At 40.9% G+C, this 19,775-nt stretch overlaps 2 protein-coding genes and 1 long non-coding RNA gene across 3 annotated transcripts in view; 2 read left to right on the top strand and 1 right to left on the bottom strand.

The window, feature by feature from the left end:
- The first annotated feature begins 865 nt into the window (after positions 1 to 865).
- LOC125015706 (cytochrome c oxidase subunit 6B1) lies at positions 866 to 2,698 on the top strand. The gene is made up of 4 exons (XM_047597615.1): positions 866 to 1,031; positions 1,490 to 1,629; positions 1,752 to 1,852; positions 2,372 to 2,698. The coding sequence occupies exons 2-4, from the start codon at positions 1,524 to 1,526 to the stop codon at positions 2,423 to 2,425; spliced, it is 261 nt and encodes an 86-aa protein (XP_047453571.1). The 5' UTR covers positions 866 to 1,031; positions 1,490 to 1,523; the 3' UTR covers positions 2,426 to 2,698.
- A 6,994-nt stretch (positions 2,699 to 9,692) lies between these two features.
- LOC125016087 (solute carrier family 2, facilitated glucose transporter member 3-like) lies at positions 9,693 to 18,515 on the top strand. The gene is made up of 11 exons (XM_047598261.1): positions 9,693 to 9,846; positions 10,301 to 10,459; positions 13,222 to 13,326; positions 13,732 to 13,892; positions 14,335 to 14,575; positions 14,716 to 14,878; positions 15,027 to 15,214; positions 16,043 to 16,147; positions 16,236 to 16,337; positions 16,452 to 16,655; positions 16,756 to 18,515. The coding sequence occupies exons 2-11, from the start codon at positions 10,436 to 10,438 to the stop codon at positions 17,005 to 17,007; spliced, it is 1,545 nt and encodes a 514-aa protein (XP_047454217.1). The 5' UTR covers positions 9,693 to 9,846; positions 10,301 to 10,435; the 3' UTR covers positions 17,008 to 18,515.
- LOC125016089 overlaps positions 17,217 to 19,775 on the bottom strand; it is a 20,739-nt gene continuing 18,180 nt past the window's right edge. The window contains exon 2 of the long non-coding RNA XR_007113662.1: positions 17,217 to 17,766. This is a non-coding gene — a long non-coding RNA (uncharacterized LOC125016089). The remainder of the gene's footprint in view (positions 17,767 to 19,775) is intronic.

Genomic DNA, 19,775 nt, shown 5'->3' with positions numbered 1-19,775 from the left:
ACCTGCAGAGACACTGGGAACAAGTGATTATATATTGGCAGGTGTTTTTGCTTCCATCAGACCTAATGTTGACTTAACAGATCTTTTCTGACTCAACATGTTTAGAACCAGGTGAAGCCCAAACATATGAAAGGTATGCTGTTAATGGATAGTATTGTGGCTCTGGGGCAGAAGCAAAAACTGAGGTAATATCCTGTAAAATGTGAGCGTAGACAGCAGATACAGATAGACAGCAGAGAAACGGATTATGTTACAGGATAAGTATTGTAATTTGGGTTTATCTTGAGGGCAGCTCAACTCGAAACCAATTAGTGCTGCAGTGAGTGATGTTCAGTCATATCAAAAAGCATAATATGTGGCAAAGTGAAGAAGTCTTCAGCAGTTGCTACTTGTTGTTGTCTGGCAGCCAGGTATTTCTGCTGTAACTGAAGCCATGTCATAATGAAGGTTTATATGTCTACAACAATCCACTGGAGTTGAGACAGTTGAGTCTCTGTGCAGTGTTACTAGTATCTGCCAGATTTTATCAAATTTATTTGATCCAGGAAAACCAATAAACAATTTTTCTTGGATGATATTTAGTTAAATTTGATTGACTGATGCGAAATCAAAGATTTATTTATTTATTTATTTTTATGTTTTGAAAAACGATGTAACTGAAAGAGAGGACAAGCCATTACCTTTGTTATAGATCAGTTAAACTTTACTACTGTGTGTGTGCTGTATATAGTACTGTGTGCATGCAGTATACTGCTGTATACTATATGTGCGTTGCTAGATATACTACTCTATGTGTCTGGGATACTGTTGTGTACTACTTTATGTGTGCTGTATACTGCTGTATATACTACTGTATGCATGCTGCTGTATATATTAGTGCTACTGTACGTGTGCTGTATATACTATGTGTGTGCTGCATACTACTGCTGTCAAAAGCAGACGCGTCTCCTCCTCCTCATATCCCAGAATCCCTTGCGCGGCGGAGAGGAAGGACCTTTTGCCAGAGAGGACACAACTAGAAACGACCCAAGGTTAGTTCTCAGTAATGTCGAAATCGTTGTTGTTTTATACTTAATTTGAGATTCTTTCTCATCAGACGTTCTCTTTTTAATCCTATCTTAATCAACTCTAACAACCACTATGTGTTTATATCGAGGCCGCTAACCGTCTTGTTTGCGGCTAGCTAACAGCTAGCGTGGGCTAACTACATGAACATGCTACTGCGAACTGGTGTTCAGTTTAGGTGTATCACAAGTCTCATATTTCATTGTGTTACGGTGTTTTCTTATCTTTAACCACAAATCAACGGCAAAATATTAAAAACTGAAGCTAAATTTACCTCAACTCGCTAGGGGCAGTGTAGCTTAGCACGCTAACGTCTGCACCCTCAGCTGTTATTATTTAGATGTCCTTTAATGAACTTGGCGTCGTCTGACATTTGAATGAACTTGTTTCACAGTGCATTAACCCAAGTTGTGTCTTATTCCAGTATCCTTCAGGCGTCTGACTGAAGCTTAGCAAACATGTCTGAGACTGTTCAGGAGAAGATCAAAAACTACAGGACGGCTCCCTTTGACGCCCGCTTCCCCAACACCAACCAGACCCGTAACTGCTACCAGAACTACCTGGGTGAGGACACTGGTCAATATGTTGTCATCACATGTCAATAAGACACAGCAGAGACGCAGCAGTTTAAACTGTTTAACGGCAAGCAATATTACAATGCTTTTTTTTTCTCCTTCCTGCTTCAGACTTTCACAGGTGCAACAAGGCCCTGTCCGCTAAAGACCAGGATGTGACCCCCTGTGAATGGTACCAGAGGGTTTACAAGAGCCTCTGCCCCGTGAGCTGGGTAAGTCATAGGATTTAACCATTTTAAATGCTTTCCTGCAAATATTTTCAATTTGATAACAGATTTTTAGTCAGGTGTCACTAGTCTAAGGTTTTCTGAGTTATACATAAATCTGCATGATTTATTTTTTCGTGTCTCTTCTCCATCATATATTTACGAATATGGAGTAATGGAACCTTTGTTCCAAGTTGGTGTTTTGAAACTCTAAGATCAGTGTGGCCAGTTCTTCTCACACATTGTTTCCAAGGTCAAGAATGAATTGGCATGTGTAAGTTTACTCTGGCGGTTTGCATGAAGCTTAGCGTTGTCATTTTGCACTAGTTCCACTACACACCGTCTCCCTGTATTTATTAATATACGTACAACCTTCATACTTAATTCTGACTGTATATATCACGTTACATATGTTATCTTGTATTTTTCACTTGTTTATATTTTGTATTATATTGCAAACAATAAAGACCGTCTTTTAACGTGAACTGTTTTTGATTTGATTATTTTTCCCAATGTCTTCTGCAGGTTTCTAAATGGGATGAGCAGATGGAGAATGGAAACTTCCCAGGGAAGATCTGAAGTCACCAACCTCTGCAGTCTGGACAGTTAACTACAGGATATTGCGTTACTTGCATCTTTTACCTCTTTTCTTTGACTAATGTCATGTTGGCAAACAATTCCTACATCATCATTATCACTGATGTCAGTGTTAATATCTTAAACTATAAACACGCACAACTTTTACCATGTTATGGTCTGAAGTTTGTCTCGGTGTGAACTTACCAACTTCTGTTGTAAACTACACTTCAGCATTGTTGAAAAAATAAAACACAGTGCAAGTTAAATTAAAAACTGTCTTTTCGTGGTTTGTTTTGTTGGATTGACCTATGGAGCATTCACAGACACTAGTTTAGTTAAAAATTCAGTGACTTCATGAAGCAAACCTGCTTCGGTTCTAATAAAAGAAATGATATATATAAACATTCCTCTCACCATGCTAGATCCATGCTTTCATGTTGTTTACAGGAAGTTCTGACCCTGCCATCCAAATGTTTCAGCTGAAATTGAGACTTGTCAGACCAGGCAACGTTTTTCCAATCTTCTATTGCCCAGTTTTGTTGAGCCTGTGTGAACTGTAGTCTCAGTTTCCTGTTCTTAGCTGACAGGAGTAGTCCCCGGTGTGGTCTTCTGCTGCTGTAGCCCGTCTTCTTCAAGGTTGGACGTGTTGTGTGTTCAGAGATGGTATTCTTCATTTCTTGGTTGTAACGAGTTGTTATTTGAGTTACTGTTGCCTCTCTATCATCTCCAACCAGTCTGACAATTCTCCCCCAACCTCTCGCATCAACCACGCAACTGCTGCTCACTGGATATTTTCTTTTTTTTTTTCCAGACCATTCTCTGTAAACTTTAGAGATGGTTGTGAGTGAAAATCCCAGTGCATCAGCAATTTCTGAAATACTCAGACCAGCCCGTCTGGCACCAACAACCATACCATGTTCAGAGTCACTTAAATCCCCTTTCTTCTCCATTCTGATGCTTGGTTTGAACCTCAGCAAGTTGTCTTGGTCACCTCTACATGAATAAATGCATTAAACTACAGCCATGTGATTGACTGATTACTATTTGTGTTAACAGGTGAACAGGCGTACCTAATAAAGTGGCAAGGGAGTGTGCACATGTGTTACTGTGCCTAACCTATTAAGTAATGTACTTTGAAATAATTAACTTTACCCTTTTGAGGTTGTCCTAGTCAAGTCACAGTCTTAACATTTTTTTAGAATCTGTTATTGAAAAATAACGTTCTTGATCTTTATTTCAGTTCAGTGTTACCATATATATAAACACACACACATATATATATACACATACACACACACACACACACACACACACACACACACACACACATATATATATACACATTCACACACACACACACACACACACACATATATATACACATATCTATGTATTGTTTAACAGAACATGTAGTTCTAGATTAGATATCAGACACCTGAAGTTGACCTCAGAAGACTGTGAATAATGATCTTGACATGTTTCTATTTATTCCTCTCACAAACCTCTCAGCTTCGTAAACCCTCGACTGTAGGTACAAAGTTCTTCCACAGAGTGGCAGTAATGCCGAGTCCTTCAGACGCTGACTTTGGTGTAATCCCCTCTTTTAACCTCATCATGGCACCATTGCACCGGTTGACCTTTCCGTTGCTTAACGTCAGTATTGGAATACCTGTGGTTGATGTAATGCTCTTACACTGTGCTGTTGTGTCGGGACGGCTGTGCCGGGGGCTGGTGCTACACTAGGATTTGTACCGCTTCACTAAAATGAATCAAGCTTGGAACTCACACTTGTAGAGTGTTTCATCAGAGGAAGGAGGCTGTGTGGAAACGCCCGTGGTTAACTAAACCAGTTCTCTCGGTACCTACACCATTAATAAACAATCACAACACTCAAAAATGAAATGAACAAGCTTAGTGTATTACAAATAACTTATGAGCCTTCAAAATGACATGTTATCTCCTATCATTTATACCCTGTGTTGAGAGGTAACACTTTGATTACTATAGGTACACACCACATAGGTACACATCTTACAAATGAATGAATTCTTGCACTTTTTGCCAGGATTTTATAACTTATTTTGTGATGAATGATGACTGATAACTTCACATTTTTGTGGTAGGTGTTTCAGTTATGTGAGTCTTTGGCTGACTTAAAATTGGTATCACAATTACAACACTGTTACACTTCCGTCTCTAGACCACATGATCTTGCTCATTATTGGCTCATCTCATCTTTCACTGGCAACTCTGCTTCAGAAAAGGCTGATTTGTAGTTGTAGGCTCCTAACAGGCTTTCATGTGACAAGTCGCAACATGTCCCTCCTCTGTGTAGTTTTATACGGTATGTGCAGCCCTCAGGCTTTGTTATTTGTCCTGATATAATCTAAAAATTGTAGTAGACAGATCTTGAACAGATGTTGCCTACAGTGAGTGAAACATTGCATAAAATCTATTTTCCTGAGCAATGGCGCCACTGGTCAGTCACAGATACTGGTATTGGTACTGATGATATTCTTCTATCGCCAGTTAAGGCCCTTTCACACTAAATGCACAATTGCAAAGGACCCCAGGTGCTCCCTAAAGTCGGTCCTCATCACGTACTGCTTCTGTGACCTCCAGTTACCTGTCGCTTATTTAAAGAAGAAAATGAACCACACAACACAATAAAATTGTTCTGAAACATAATGTAAGCCTGGTAATCAGAAAGACTATCGATCACTGGTGGGAAATAGCAAATGTATGAGTGTTTCTGAAACATACTGTATAATCAGAGTATTTCTGTTTGTATCTGCAAGTGCCTGTTTTTTTCTGTTTTGATTACAATAAATGTGCAGCTTTAACTTAAGCTGTACATTTGTCTTTTTAAGGTAAATGGTAATTAGCTTATTTAAAAAAAAACAATGAATCACCTATCAAACATACAATGAAACGGGATTGTTATGGGACTCAAAATGTTAACTCTACTGTTATTAGTCTATGCAGATTAGATTATTATTAATATTAAATATAACACAATAAAAGTATATCAGAAGGCGTTTCCACATAGTTTTCTACTAGCCTATATACTACAGTATAATAAATTAATAATAGTAATCGTACTAATATAATACAATTCCTGAAATTATGGCTTTTTAGTTGTGGTGTGCCACCCCAAGATTTTAAGTGGCCCCACCCGGCCACCCCTATGAAAACTTTCTGCAGGCCTCTGCTCCTGAGACGGTGCATCTCACAGAACATTAAATGTAATGTTGAGTGTGGGTCAATGTCAAGCCATAAACACCAGGAGGCACTGTTGCCATTTACCCGTGCCATATAATAGAGATATAGCTCTACTATATAATTTATCTAATATCTCCAATATATGGTTCTGGTATTTACATCAGTAGGTGGCCTGTCAGATCTAGGAGGTAAATAAGCTTCTAACCCCAATGACCCTGTCATCATGACAAAGACACTGATTTCAAGGATTTCACACATATAATTTCCAAATTTTATGTAAGGACGTGGACCATTTAAACACTCCTCAACTGTCCAGTGCTTTATAAAATGGAGAGGAAGAAGGGCTCCAGTGACATGCTGACTCAAAATATCTCATCTCATTTCATATTGAAAATTGGTGAGTAAATTCTCAAGAGTTTCATTTCTTGTCAGCGATGCCATGCTGACACAATTAAAGCCCACGCACCATGAATTCACTCATTGCAGACAATTGAAAAAAAAAAGAGTTCTTAAAAAAGTGAAAATTAAAAAACAAAACAAAACATGGAAGAGTTTATTGTCATTTCCACAATTAGACAAAACAAAAGATTGTGTGGAGTTTCTTCTGGAGACAAAAAGCAAGTCTCCGCAATGTAAATAATTTTTTTTTTTAATTTTTGGTGAGGGTTCTTGGTCTTATGTGAGGGGCAAGGACATAGTTCTTTTTGTGCCAACAGTAAAGAGGATGCCGATGGTATAGTGTCGGGAGAACGAGAAGAAGTATTTAAAAAACCCGCCTACTGAAACACTAAACATGAATATATGCACGTAGCTGTCTTTATTAGTTCCTGTTTTTGAGGGAGAATCTTACATTTCAAAGTAAAAAAAAGTAAGTGGGATTCCCCAGAAAGCTAGAAAAGGAAGGAGCCGCCCACATTTATAGGAAACTGGCAATTTTACGTCACTGGCATTGTCACTGTCACCGCAGCTTTTCGCCAGCACTTTTTTTCAACTGTGGTTGCGATATCAATCAAGTGCTACTTAGATAACACCGGGGAGGTTGCAGACTTCAGGAGAAGAAATATGGGTCAGTCTGAAAATGAAAAACAGACGCACGTCAATGTCATTTTAAAGGATCGGCCCAAAGGAGGCTTGGTGGTTTTGAAGTAGCTACTCCAATGTGTATTACTACGAAGAGCATATAAATAGCACATGCTGTCACAGTGTGACGTGCAAGTTCATACGATGTTGCCTCTTTCCTGTTTGTATCACAGTAACGCTTACACAAAGAAACGATGTGTAATGGTGGCATCATACTGACCCTCTGAGATGAGGGTCAGCAGTTTGTGACCTGAATGGAATGTTGATACGGTCTTTCTCTCATGAAGTCAGATGCCGTTTTAAGGTGTTTGTTGTTTAAATCAGGCAAATGGGAGTTTTGATGTTGATGTTAATTTTAAGGAACAGCTCAACCCGATTGATCCGTTTTAGAGCGGCTCACGCTGCGCAGTACTTACACGTTAATAAGCAGTGTAGGGCACGTTATTTTTAAAAAGTAATTAGTTATAGTTACTAGTTACTTCTCCCAAAAAGTAACTGAGTTAGTAACTGGATTACTCCACTATAAAAGTAACTAGTTACCAGGGAAAGTAACTATTGCGTTACTCTTGCTTTTTTTTTTTTTTTTTTTTTTTTTTTTTTTAATATGTCTAATAATTTGGAGTTTTTTCTTAGCCGGTTTCACAAGGCAGTTGCGTAGAGTAGAATTGCATAGACACGAACTTACACAGAACTTTGGATATTTATTGCACCTCAGACACCAAATGGTAGACAGACCGCTTTCACATCGGCAAAACAGCCTGTTTTTTCCTCCATCATACGCCATCGACAAAGTTGCAGTTTGTTGATGACCTGAAGATTGGACCCGTCAAACCCCCGCTCTTTCTAAAGACTGTTGATATTAGAATAAATCACTGTGTCCTGCACAGAGCCCGATCACTGCCGCCAAATCCCCTCTTTTCTCGGATGCAGAGAGCAATGATCGTTAAAGTGTGGGAGATATCGCTATACAAGCTGGATATAAACACAGTCGCCGTTCACCTATGCGCTCCCATTAACGATCGTGTAACAACACATTTGATTTGTTTGATTGGAAAAAAAAGAAGAACAATCTCTGCCCTTCAGAGATCAGTCTTTATTTGAGTAGATCAAAACTTGTTTGATCTACTCAAATATCTCCTCAGCTGAAGCTTCTGCAATGATACAGTCTGTCAGTCAGGCCTTCTACATTCAGCACTGCTGCCGCTCACCACTGCTAGTTGGGTGCGATTTGTGTATAAACTGGACACCGTCTGTGATTGGCTTATCGTGAAAGCCCCACCTTAGTCAATCATCATCACCTATGCGGTTGTTTCGCCCCTCCCTCCTCTCCTCACCAAAAACAGCTTTGTGGCCCGCGTGGCTGAGAACCAATTAACGCGACCCATTTAATTTTCAGTAACGGAAACGGCGTTATAAAGATGGAAGTAATTAGTTAGATAACCCCGTTACTGAAAAAAGTAACGCCGTTACTCCCATCACTGTTACCAAGCGTCTCATGACACATTTCTTAGGGGTCATGGAGTCATCGGAAGTTGGCAGATCTTTATTAAATGTCTTAATTACTCTTCGGGACCACACAGACATTACGATGTATTCCAGTTAAATGATCATTGTTGACAGTGTTTTGTATATGCTTTTTTTTATATACGTGTATCTCAGTGCTCAGCAGTCAGGCTGGTATTCTGTGAGGATGAACAAAGCATTGAACAGATTCTCCGCGGCCTCAGCTTCACTTATCTCTAGAAATTTTATATATTTAAAATCCTGAAACCTAAACTAGTTACGTTAAGAATAAACCCTTGAAATTGATGGAAAATAATTTAGGGTTTCATACTGACATTGTTGTCTAGTTTTCTTAACTATCTATGTGTATAGGTTGGATTAGATGGGGTCCATCTGAATTTAAACCATTCAAAAATTATTACGGAGGCTACATAAATGCATGTTATCTGTATAATTGTCTACAAATAGAAATTTCCATTGTAAATGCACAACCAATTTCTGCTGTTAATAAAAAATTCACTGACCAGGCATAACATTATGACCACCTTCCTAGTATTGTGTAGGTCTCCCCTGTGCCTCCAGAACAGTTCTAATTATACAGAGGACGGACATGGACCGTCTGAGGGCGTCCTGTGGTGTCTGGCTACAGGATATTGTAAGTGCGGCTTTTAGGTCCTATGTGTAAAGTTTGCAGTTCCTCACGTTTCTCTCTCTCTCTCTCTCTCTCTCTCTCTCTCTCTCTCTCTCTCTCTCTCTATCTTTGTTTGTTTTTATTGCTGTTGTTCCTAAAGCGTTTTTCTGTGTGTGTGTCTGTCAGGCTGCATTCTGCTGGGGATGGCTGCTCCCATGAAGGAGTGTCGTTGCTATGGCGTGAGGGTGTCTGGTCTGGTCTAGGGGGGCGGTACATGTACAAGCAAGATTCACACTAATACCAGCTCCAAAAGTCAATGTTATTTACTTCTCCTGTCAGTGGTTTTAATATTGTTGCGGTTTGGTGTAGAATTAAAAAAAAAAATAAATAAATAAATAAATATATATACATATGAAGAAACTGGGCGTGAAAATAAAAGGAACAGACTTTTTTTTTCTGTAGTGCCAAATTCCACTCTGAGATTTAGGTGGGCTGTGAAGATTATTGGTGAGGAATTATTAGGGCTCCCCGTTTGTTTACCGCCCACTGAGCCGGTCTCATGATTTCTGCCTGACCGGGCTTTGTCTCAGGACTCCGGGCACATTGCCTTTTGTTCTCCCGCCCCCGGTGGGCAGCTGACGGGTCCAACATCAGCACAGAGACCCCTTTCACCGGCGCCGTTTGTTCGGCCATCTCTGCTCCGTACGCTCGCCTGAGCACGTCCCCTTTCTTCAGCTGAGCGGAAACGCATCGGATGCCGTTACGACACGAGCCGACTAAATCCGAAGTGACTCGACTGTCTGCCTCTATGGGAAGTTTTACGCACAAGCATGCTCTCATCAAAGTATGAGTAAGAGGCGTGAACGTGCTTGAAAACGTGTGCACGTCCCAATAAAAGTCCCCGACGGCAAGGAGGTCCTAACATTTGTTACAGAAAACCGGTTTGGACAATACACCGAATATACACAAAGGCAACAACATAACGGTAAACAAACAGTTATTTTTTTTTTTCAATAGTATGATCAATTCGTGTGAGCCACCTGTCGCCTCTACGCAACACGTGGGTTATTATATTCTCTACAGGCCATTGAAATATCTCTTTATTCTTTGTACTTATAAAAAATAAGCAAGGCGGCACTAATTTATTTTGAATGGATGAAGTTACATCACTTTTCTCCTGTTAATTTCATAATTAGAGAGAGCAGGAGGAGAGGATGAACACGGAAGCAAAGGGTGGGGTTTGCAATAATTGTGTGGTCTTTGAGCGCAGTTGAATTCAGAGCGATCTGAAAAGTTGCAGAGGTCTCTGCACTGTCTCTCAGGTCTGTAGTTTATAGTTGGTACTTAGCGGGAGAAGCTTTGAGATGCTTTTGGATTAGTGTATATTCTGAAAGGTTGTAATGAAAGACGTCACTATGATGCGTTTCTTTTCTTTTCAGGATTTCCTGCTGACTGTTTGCACAGAAGTGTGTTCACAAGGAGCCAGACATCCAAGTTGGACCAGCTCTGCTTAAAGTTTCTCACTGTCTCCTGTTGTTCTCCTGAATATCTTACAACAAGCAGCAAAGCTCAAGATGCAGCAGCTGGAGGATGAGAAGGTAAAATCTATTACAATTTGATTGTTGCAGTGTGGTGTTTTGAATCTTGACCTTAATTAGGGCTAAAGTGGGTGTTTTAGGTTAAAGAACTACAAGGTTAAGTCCAAAATCAATTATACGAAGCATACAGACACCCAGGTTTACGCTGCGAGTTCCTGTATTTTTCCATCCTGGCAAGGGCAGGAGGTGTGAGAAAGGAACTGAGCATTAAGGACGTGACTAAGAGAGTAAGCCGGGGCGAGGGGACTGTCGGGTGGCAAGTTTGAACTTGACTGCATTTCAGTTTCTTGCATTAAATTGCTTGCTGCACCAAGGTGGAATTAAGGAATTGTGACATGACAGAAAGGTTGGACAAAAGGGATGTCTCACTGAGAAATTAACAGCACGAATATGTAAAACGACGTCTCCTAGAGATAAACAGAAAACAGGACAGTTTGTGGACTTTATATTTAAACACACTATTCCTTATGAACAATTAATAATAATAAAATATACCAGCTACCTCTGAACCTGTGCCTTCACAAACGTTTGCTGTGGTAATCGTTTTGTAAGAAGTTGCCTGCAGTTGCTTCACTTTGATGGATGTTTCTTAAGGTTTTTACATCATCTGACGCAGGAAGAGCAACTGTGAAGTGAATGTGGAAGTTGCCTTGAAAAAGGCCGGTGCCTGTCCAGGTTAACTGCACAGAGTTCAGAAATACTTAAACATTTTTTTTTATTATTATTATTTTAATTTAACTGTTAATTGTGAGAGGGAACTGTAGATAGGTTCCAGAAATGAAGAACACATGTTTTTATCCTCGATCTTGGAGCAAGCAAGACAGTTGAAACACAAAATCCATTAAGTGGCAATTCTGAAGCTTTACTCTTGTAATGTGATCAAAACCATACAGAGGATGTGGTTTTATACTCTCGTTTGTACAAATAACCATATTCTCTGAGCACTCACATGCACAGCTTACAGCCTTCAGTGCCAGTTCTCTTTTACCATTTCTAGAGGGAACCGGTATGTATGAAATCATGAAATCACATGTGTTGTGGAATGTATCTGCAGATATTGAGCAACATGTAACTTGGCTGCTATGAACCTGCACTGCAGGTAAATGGCAATAATGAATACAGGCCTGTGCAACCACATGCCTCACAACATGTTCATACAACCTCTGAGTCAGCTCCGTTATTGTCGTAACATACATAACACTTCTTACTCAGTCGGCCTCTCCCTGCTTGGATACACTGATTTAAAAATGTCTAAATCCTATTCACACCAGCGTGTCTCAGCAGATGCACTGAATATTTCTATACACATATACACGCACACACATACAACGCATCTGATTTGGTCAGCTGGCCTCCTAGTATCAGTTGCGTGTAGAAGAAGAAACATGATAATAATTCTGTTTTTTTTTTTTTTATTCTCGTTGCCGCTGTGCATTTATAGAGCTCGCATTTCCTCTTTGTAATCACATCATCATGCAAGCGGCTTTGCCTCTGTCTGCTTCATGTACTTCACCAAACTGTAACACCAGTGCATTCCACTTCTTTGACGCCACAATATTCCTCAGAGAAACACAGTGTCACTTCATCAAGATTACCAGCTACAATTGTGCCGAAATAGTGCATGTTATCAGCCCAGTGTCATTATTTTGAGCAATTCATTGCTTCCTCCTGCGTGCTGTTTCATTTTCAGCCATGTGTTCCTCCATGATATCCTGATATGAATAGTCACAAGTAGTAGGCACTAAAAGCACATTTTTTCTTGGCTCTTTGAGTTGACCAATAAAGGGGTTGAAAGGACAGAACAGTTTGTTTCAGGGTTTGTCGGCATGTGTGAGCTGCCCTGATTAAGTCAAACATGTTGTTCATAATGAGGCAGTTTTCCCAATAACATGCGTCTTTTTATGTTTGAAGAATGTGGTATTTAATCTGTGCAGATAAGAATATCACGGCAAACCAGCAGGTCAAAGCCCTTCTGTGAGTGTCTTGGTTATTTTGTTGCTAGAAGTGTCTTTTTTTGAGTTGACAGTTACTAAAAAACAGCACAAAACAGCCTTCGTGTGGTTGGTTTGTCGTGTCTTGTGCTGAAACAACAGCAGATTTTAAAAATAGCTGCATTACGCTGGCCAATTAAAATGGATTTTCTTTCATTAATGAGCCCATTTGGACGTTTGCCTTTGCTTATTGAGCCGCAGCTATGACGAAAAACTTCTTAGAAATCTGCAAGATATGAAAGAGATGTAGTCATTAGTTGAGATCAGAAGGGTTTGGCGTTATCATTTTCGGCATCCTGCCTCCACATTGTGTGCTTCATGTTCACTGCTTCAGTTCTACTTGACTGGATACTTTTACATATTGCATATTTCACTCCCCAGCAGACCCTGCCATGTACAGGATTAAAGGTGTACTAGCCCGTTATAATTACCCTCTTTAATTCCGAAACAAGAAGGAGAAAACTCTCACAATAGGATTGAGACTTAGCTCCTTAACGGAGAAATACCTTGAAGCCACAAATCGTGGAGCGTGTGCAGTGTTAGAACACCTAGAGTTCACAGCAGCTCTGCTAGTCTGCAGATGCTAATGCAGCCATCAGAAAACAGGGAGCGCGAGCAGATGCAGAAAGGCTCATTGTTGTAAGTCACTGTAAACAACAAACTCTTTGTAACGCCAGGAACAGGCCATGTTCACCGTTCAAAACTGGGCACAACATCCACTTGGTTATTGCAGTATTGTTTCACAACTCTTTGTCTGTTCTCTGTCAACAGCCCAAGAAGAAGATCACCCTTTACCTTCTCTACTGTGTTGCAACAGCAGTCATTGGCTCACTGCAGTTTGGCTACAACACTGGAGTCATCAATGCACCGGAGGAGGTGTGTGCACACACTGAATGAAGTTTTGTCTCGAACATTAAATGTTAAATGCATCTTTTACAGCAGCATCAACAGTCTTTAAATCAGTATGAATAGTATGAATATTATGCGATACCGACATTGCAAGGATCTTTACAAACACTTTTGATGAGTATTTTTAGGATAATATAGCTTTAGACAAGATGTTTTTAATGTGTCATGTCTCATTTGGGGCTGTGAATGGTGCATTACTCTGTGGGGATTGCTAAAAGCTATACTGCCCCCATGTGGTAGCGTCTAAAATCTCTTAAAGCTCTATTATATCAGTTAGGCCTCAGCTAAAATGTTTCACCTGTATCCAGAACACTATTATTTTCTTAAAAGTCGCCTCCTTTAACCACGCCACCCATTCCATTGTTTTCACAGAAATTGCGTGCGTTTTTCCAAAATGTGTCAATGGATCGGTATGGAGAGCCCTTTTCCAAAGGAGCAAACACCATGGTGTGGAGCTTTGCTGTGGCCATCTTCAGCGTGGGAGGAATGATTGGCTCCTTCTCTGTTGGAAGCATGGTCAACACCTTTGGCAGGTGAGATGATTAGAAGGTAGAAAAAAGTTTAACTCAAGACATCCGTCCACCAAGTCGTCCTATTGACTGTGCACTTTTACTGAACGTGACCAGTGTTAGTTCAAGGAGCAGCTGTTATGCAAATTCTTTTCTTACTCAATTAGTCAGTTATTCAAACATGCTGATCATAGATTAAACCATATATCAATAACATGCATCTCATTTGATAGGATTTTAAAAGTTTCTATGCCAAATGTGATAATAATTTCTCATATTTGGACAGAACAGGACAAGATATCACAGAACTGGGAAACTCTGATGAGCATTTTCTCACTGTTTTAACATTTTATCACTCACTAGTAATATGTCGCAGCTCTGTCTCCTTTATGCAGACTCTTTAGATATGTTTTGTATTTCTGTTAACTCTCACTAACTTCATGCATCCTTTGGTTTTGTCCTCCAGGCGGAAGTCCATGATGTTAGCTAACATTCTTGCTCTGGTGGGCGGTGGTCTGATGGGACTGTCCACCCTGAGTCAGTCGTTCGAGATGATCATCATCGGCCGCTTGATTATCGGTGTGTTCTGCGGCCTGTGCACGGGTCTCACACCGATGTACGTGGGCGAGATCTCTCCCACCGCCGTCCGAGGAGCCTTCGGCACACTGCACCAGCTGGGCGTGGTGATTGGCATCCTGGTGGCACAGGTACGCTGTTACAGTTCATGTATGTTGGTTAAGGTCATGATTTGTTGTTGGGAAAGAGATTCACACGCTGAGTAAAACATTGCAGAAGAGATCGCCATTTTCAGAATTTTTGCCTCATTCTTTGTTGTCGTTGTGTTTAGATCTTTGGTCTGGAGTTTCTGCTGGGCTCGGATACTTTGTGGCCTCTGCTGCTCGCTCTGACTGTGTTGCCCGCTGTGCTGCAGACCATCATGCTTCCCTTCTGCCCTGAAAGCCCTCGTTACCTCCTCATTGTCCTCAACAAGGAGGAGGAGGCAAGACAAGGTCCGTTTTAAGTCAGTTTACATACTACCAATGCATCATTACTGTGTCCATGACACAACTAACTCCGTTTTATCTGCACTTAACTTTCCATTACAGTTGCAATATTGTAATTACCTTCTCTGTATTCTCCCGTTCCTTCTTCTCGCAGCCCTGGTACGCCTGCGTGGCTGTGAAGACGTGAGCGACGATATTCAGGAGATGAAGGAAGAAGGGATGAAGATGGCCTTGGAAAAGAAAGTCACTGTCTTAGAGCTCTTCCGCTCTCCAAACTATCGTCAACCGATCATTATCGCCATCATCCTCCAGCTCTCTCAGCAGCTATCTGGCATCAACGCTGTGAGTAGACGCCATATCTTATAACACGATAAGGACGTAATTATCACATGTCAGTCCGTGCGAATCGAAAGTGCGGTCTTTGAACTCAAACATGAATTTTTAAAAGAGCATCCACTGAAATGATCCAAATGCTTCTGACAAGCTCCTGACAAGAGCTCGGCTCCAGGCAGTGTTAGATTGAGTGGAATAATTTAAGTCCCTGGGGATCAATGAAAGGAGGCCTTCACACTGGTAGTTAATAGATATTTTGTTAATAAGGTCATGGAACCTGCCTGACTAAATGCATTAGCAGTTGTTTCTGACCTGACAAACACTGCGGAACACCCTCTGCCTGCGGCTAGACCCTGCACCATCGACTGAACTCTGATGGCCACATTAACACTGGTGACACATATCACTCAGCCTCACCACCCAGGAGATAGCACCGTTTAGCATAAGGCAGCGCGCTCTCCTGTCTAGTTAATCCACAAACTGCACTTATCAATACGTTTCTACAAACAGTGGACTGTGCAATTACACACAATGTCATCAAACTTACACCTGCAGCAGACAACGCAACTGATAAACTAAATCTGTGAGTAGTTAGTCAACATGGTGAAGTTAGAAAAGCCACATGCAGAACATATGTAGGCCCTATTTCCTGTACAAGACCTCAGATTAATGCTTGATGTGCTCGCGTGTGATGCATTTGCATCAGCTTTAAAAGGAGAAGGAATATAGAATTTTGAATTTGTTGACAAGAGGCAAAACATTTCTGCATAAAGGCGTATTTATGTTATTGTACACAGTGAAATATCTAATTATAACAACTTATTTTCTGTCTTTCAGGTATTTTACTACTCTACAGGAATATTTCAAACTGCTGGTGTGACTCAACCCATCTACGCCACCATAGGAGCGGGAGTGGTCAACACTGTCTTTACTATTGTCTCTGTGAGTGTCTGACCACGCGCATGGTGTCTTCATCAAACAGGTGTTTTATATTTTGCCGATGGTTAATCAGCCATTTCTGTTCTTCCAGCTCTTCCTGGTGGAGCGGGCGGGGCGGAGGACGTTGCACCTGATTGGACTGGCTGGAATGGCCGTCTCTGCCCTTCTCATGACCATCTCCCTGTCTCTAGTGGTGAGTGGCTGCCGTTGCGTTCTTCGTGTCCTGCGGGTTATTTTACCTAAAATGAAACTTCACACCGTTGCTCTTTGATCCTAACTTTTTTTTTTTATTTCTGTCTCCGAGCAGAAGACCAACCAGGCTCTAAGCTTTCTGGCAATTGTGGCAGTGTTTGGATTTGTTGCCAGTTTTGAGATGGGCCCGGGTCCGATCCCGTGGTTCATCGTGGCGGAGCTCTTCTCTCAGGGACCGCGGCCTGCTGCCATGGCTGTCTCTGGTTGCTCTAACTGGACCGCCAACTTCTTGGTGGGGCTGGGTTTCCCTAAACTGGAGGTACTTGTCACATTCAGTAGACCCGCAGTAATTCGTCACATGCAGAAATATTAGTCATGTGGAAGCCTCTCATCATAACGTCTCTTTCTTTTTCTCTCAGGAACTTTGTGGTCCGTACGTCTTCCTCATCTTCATGATCCTCCTCATCCTGTTCTTCATCTTCACCTTCTTGCGAGTCCCTGAGACAAAAGGAAGGACCTTTGACGATATTGCCCAGGGATTCGCTGCCAAATCCTCCGCGTCCCCGGTGCCTGAGGCGGTCGTTGTCGGCCTGTCGGAGAGCAAAGACCCTCCACCCATGTCCCCCACAGAAAAATTTCCCATGGTGTCTCTCCCTCCAGAGACACAATGAATAACTCAATAAATGAAGGAAGACTTAGGGTGTAAGAAAAAACTTAGTCCATAGCCCACAAATAATGAAAGGTCAGCAGGATGTGTCTGGTAAATCCATATCAGTATACTAATGCCTTTTAAGATTTTATATTTTTATGTATATTTTTAGATAAATACTTGTTTTTTAAATATCTGATGCAATACCCTCTAAACCTGCTTTTAGTATCAATCAAACGTAGCCAGCACTTAATGTTGCTAGCTCCATACATTTTGTCACATAAGAGGATCAACCTACGCTCAGTCTTGACCCGCAGGCTTTCAGCTCCCCTTAGTGTTAGAAGGTTGCAGGATTTAGGGGTTTTATGTATTGAGGTCAAGCTTTGAAAGCCGGTTTTGGAACCTGGTAGTTTGACCCAAAAAAAAAAGATTGACTTGCTGCCCTGTGTGCCTGCCTGATGTGCCTTGCTGCCAGGAGGAGTTAACCACGTTGTCTCTCCTCTTCTAAAACAGCACTGACTTTAGACTTAGCATAAATATAATTATGTGTGCGTCGAAGCTGTTTCTCATTGCACAACACCCCCTCACAATAAAGGATGTTTGTAGCTGTGTGTTGTTTGCATTCAGCGGTGCTGAATAAGAAGTAACACAAGGGCATCTCTGTAAATATGCACTGTCTCTGTCAAATGTAGTGTTTGTACGAGTGTGTGAGAGGTTTATTCTATCACTGCCAAGTCAGAACAAAGCCTCTCTTTAGTCCTCAGTTTAGAAATGATAAAACCTCTTTAATATTTGCATTTCACTGCAGGTTGCAACAAGACCATGTGTCAGAAACAAGTGTCTTGATGCAATCCTCCACAGCTCACGTTAAAACTTTTGGATTCACAAATCTCAGGTGGCTAAATGTGTTCCAATATAGCTGTCATGATTTAGAAAATACATTTATCCATCACTGTACTTGAAACTCTGTCATCAACAGCTATTGCAACATTACCCATGTTAGATGATGGTGTTGAATAAAAACACTAAGCTTGTATTTATTAAACACACGAAACAAAATGTAATTTCATGTACTTGTCTGTAATTGTCTGAATTGATGTGTATATATTGCCTCCGTCAGGATCTGCTGTGGTAGCTCAGTGTATAGGCTCATAAATGTTGCGCCAGTGTTAGCGCCTTGACTCTGGATGTGCACACACTGATAAGGAAGCACTTTTCATGTTCGTGCTTAGCGGCGTTTCGTTTGCACTTTGGCTGTCGGGCTATTTTCTAATATTTGTTTACACCATGTGTGGCTTTCTGTTACTTGTAAATATGCAGTATTTGTTGGGGGAAGCTAATGGTTTTTCTGTATTTGTATTTGATAGTGCTGTTAAATTTGCTATTTCCACTGATTTTTCTTGCACTCTAGACAAACTGTTGTTACAGTAAATGCAGCGCTGCTTTGCAAGCACAGTATTATCATTTGTAATGTGTATATTGTGCTCTGTTGTCGTCTTTCATGTGTCAATAAACGTAAGTAAGAAGTCACGTTAAGTGTCACATAAGACTTGACTTTTACTGCCTCCCTGTTTTTGCTCACAGGCTGTAATAACGTGAGCGACTTTTAAAAGAATGCGTGACGTGACCTGGGAGGATAAAGAGTCTCATTGGTATTTTCTCTATCTATAATACAAGAAGCAAAAGCAAGCTTGTCATCATGCATGTTTAATCTATCTGCTGCTTTATGAAATAATGAAAGGTTTGTGTGGTGTTCTGTCTGGTATTCACTTCTGTGGCATTATGACTCACTTTCCTTTTCTGCATGTGGCAAAACCTCAGCTCCGACATGAACCAACCATCGCTCTGAGACGGTGAATTCAAACCAGGAGCTCAAAACCAGAAATGGGTTTTTTTTTCCTGTTTCATTTCCGTCTTTTCAGGGTAGCACAGCTTCATGATGAGTACCCCAAGAAGAACTTTTCAGAGACGGTTGATTTTTACTGAACGAAGACTAAAAAAAAAAAAAAAAACTTAATTACCATGCTTCTCTATTTTCTGGACTATTGTAAACTTATGGTTTCCGTCTGAAGTAAATAGGAACTGTGCTTAAACTGCAGAATTAGTGCCATGATGCTTTGGGAAAAGAAAACTGTGTTTAAGTATTTATATGCCATGAGTTTTTTTTCTGTATCTGTGCTACACTTGCATTGCAGTAACTAGCAGTTAACTTCCTGTGGATGTGTGGACCTCTGTCACTGTTCTGACTGAATAATGGGACAAACCAGACACCTGGGCCGACTCCATTTATAGCCCAGTCAAGTCATAAAGCCCCTGGAGACACAGTGCATGTTTCGGGACAAACCAGATTAGAATCCATGTTTCGATCAATCAGCACTCCAAGAAAACACGTTTGACCAAGAAACAGCTCAAACTCTAATATTCATAAAAGAAAAGAAAAAAATATTGTCAGTAATTAGTCATTACTTATTAATCATTCCTATTTTTTTCAGGCAATTAATTAATCGTTAACGTGCTAATAATTTCTGTGAGAAAATGAGTTTCAATTTTCCGTTTTCCTCTTCGTTCTACCTTCTGTGCCTCAGCCACTCACTTTTGATTAAGGGCCTTCTGGCTGGCCTGGGAATGGGGCCATCTAACTGTGTCAAACTACATCTCCCTGCGTGAGTCTACGAGGGTCTTACTCATTGCAGGGAACTGGGGCATAAAAGTCAATCAACAAGCTGCAGTACTGCAGGCTGACCAGCGAGGGGTGTGCACAGACCAGAAGGCATGTTCAGCTTTGTGTGT

This window comes from Mugil cephalus, chromosome 11 (assembly GCF_022458985.1).
Source record: "Mugil cephalus isolate CIBA_MC_2020 chromosome 11, CIBA_Mcephalus_1.1, whole genome shotgun sequence".
NCBI classification, from domain to species: Eukaryota; Metazoa; Chordata; class Actinopteri; order Mugiliformes; family Mugilidae; genus Mugil; species Mugil cephalus.
This window is presented reverse-complemented; position numbering and strand designations above follow the sequence as displayed.

Excerpts from the sequence above, each read along its gene's own strand:
- LOC125015706 (XM_047597615.1), top strand. The coding sequence starts at position 1,524 with ATGTCTGAGACTGTTCAGGAGAAGATCAAAAACTACAGGACGGCTCCC. Across the intron at positions 1,630-1,751 it reads CTGCTACCAGAACTACCTGG|ACTTTCACAGGTGCAACAAG; the intron begins GTGAGGACACTG and ends TTCCTGCTTCAG. Across the intron at positions 1,853-2,371 it reads GCCTCTGCCCCGTGAGCTGG|GTTTCTAAATGGGATGAGCA; the intron begins GTAAGTCATAGG and ends TGTCTTCTGCAG.
- LOC125016087 (XM_047598261.1), top strand. The coding sequence starts at position 10,436 with ATGCAGCAGCTGGAGGATGAGAAG. Across the intron at positions 15,215-16,042 it reads AGCTATCTGGCATCAACGCT|GTATTTTACTACTCTACAGG; the intron begins GTGAGTAGACGC and ends TCTGTCTTTCAG. Across the intron at positions 16,656-16,755 it reads TGGGTTTCCCTAAACTGGAG|GAACTTTGTGGTCCGTACGT; the intron begins GTACTTGTCACA and ends TTTTTCTCTCAG.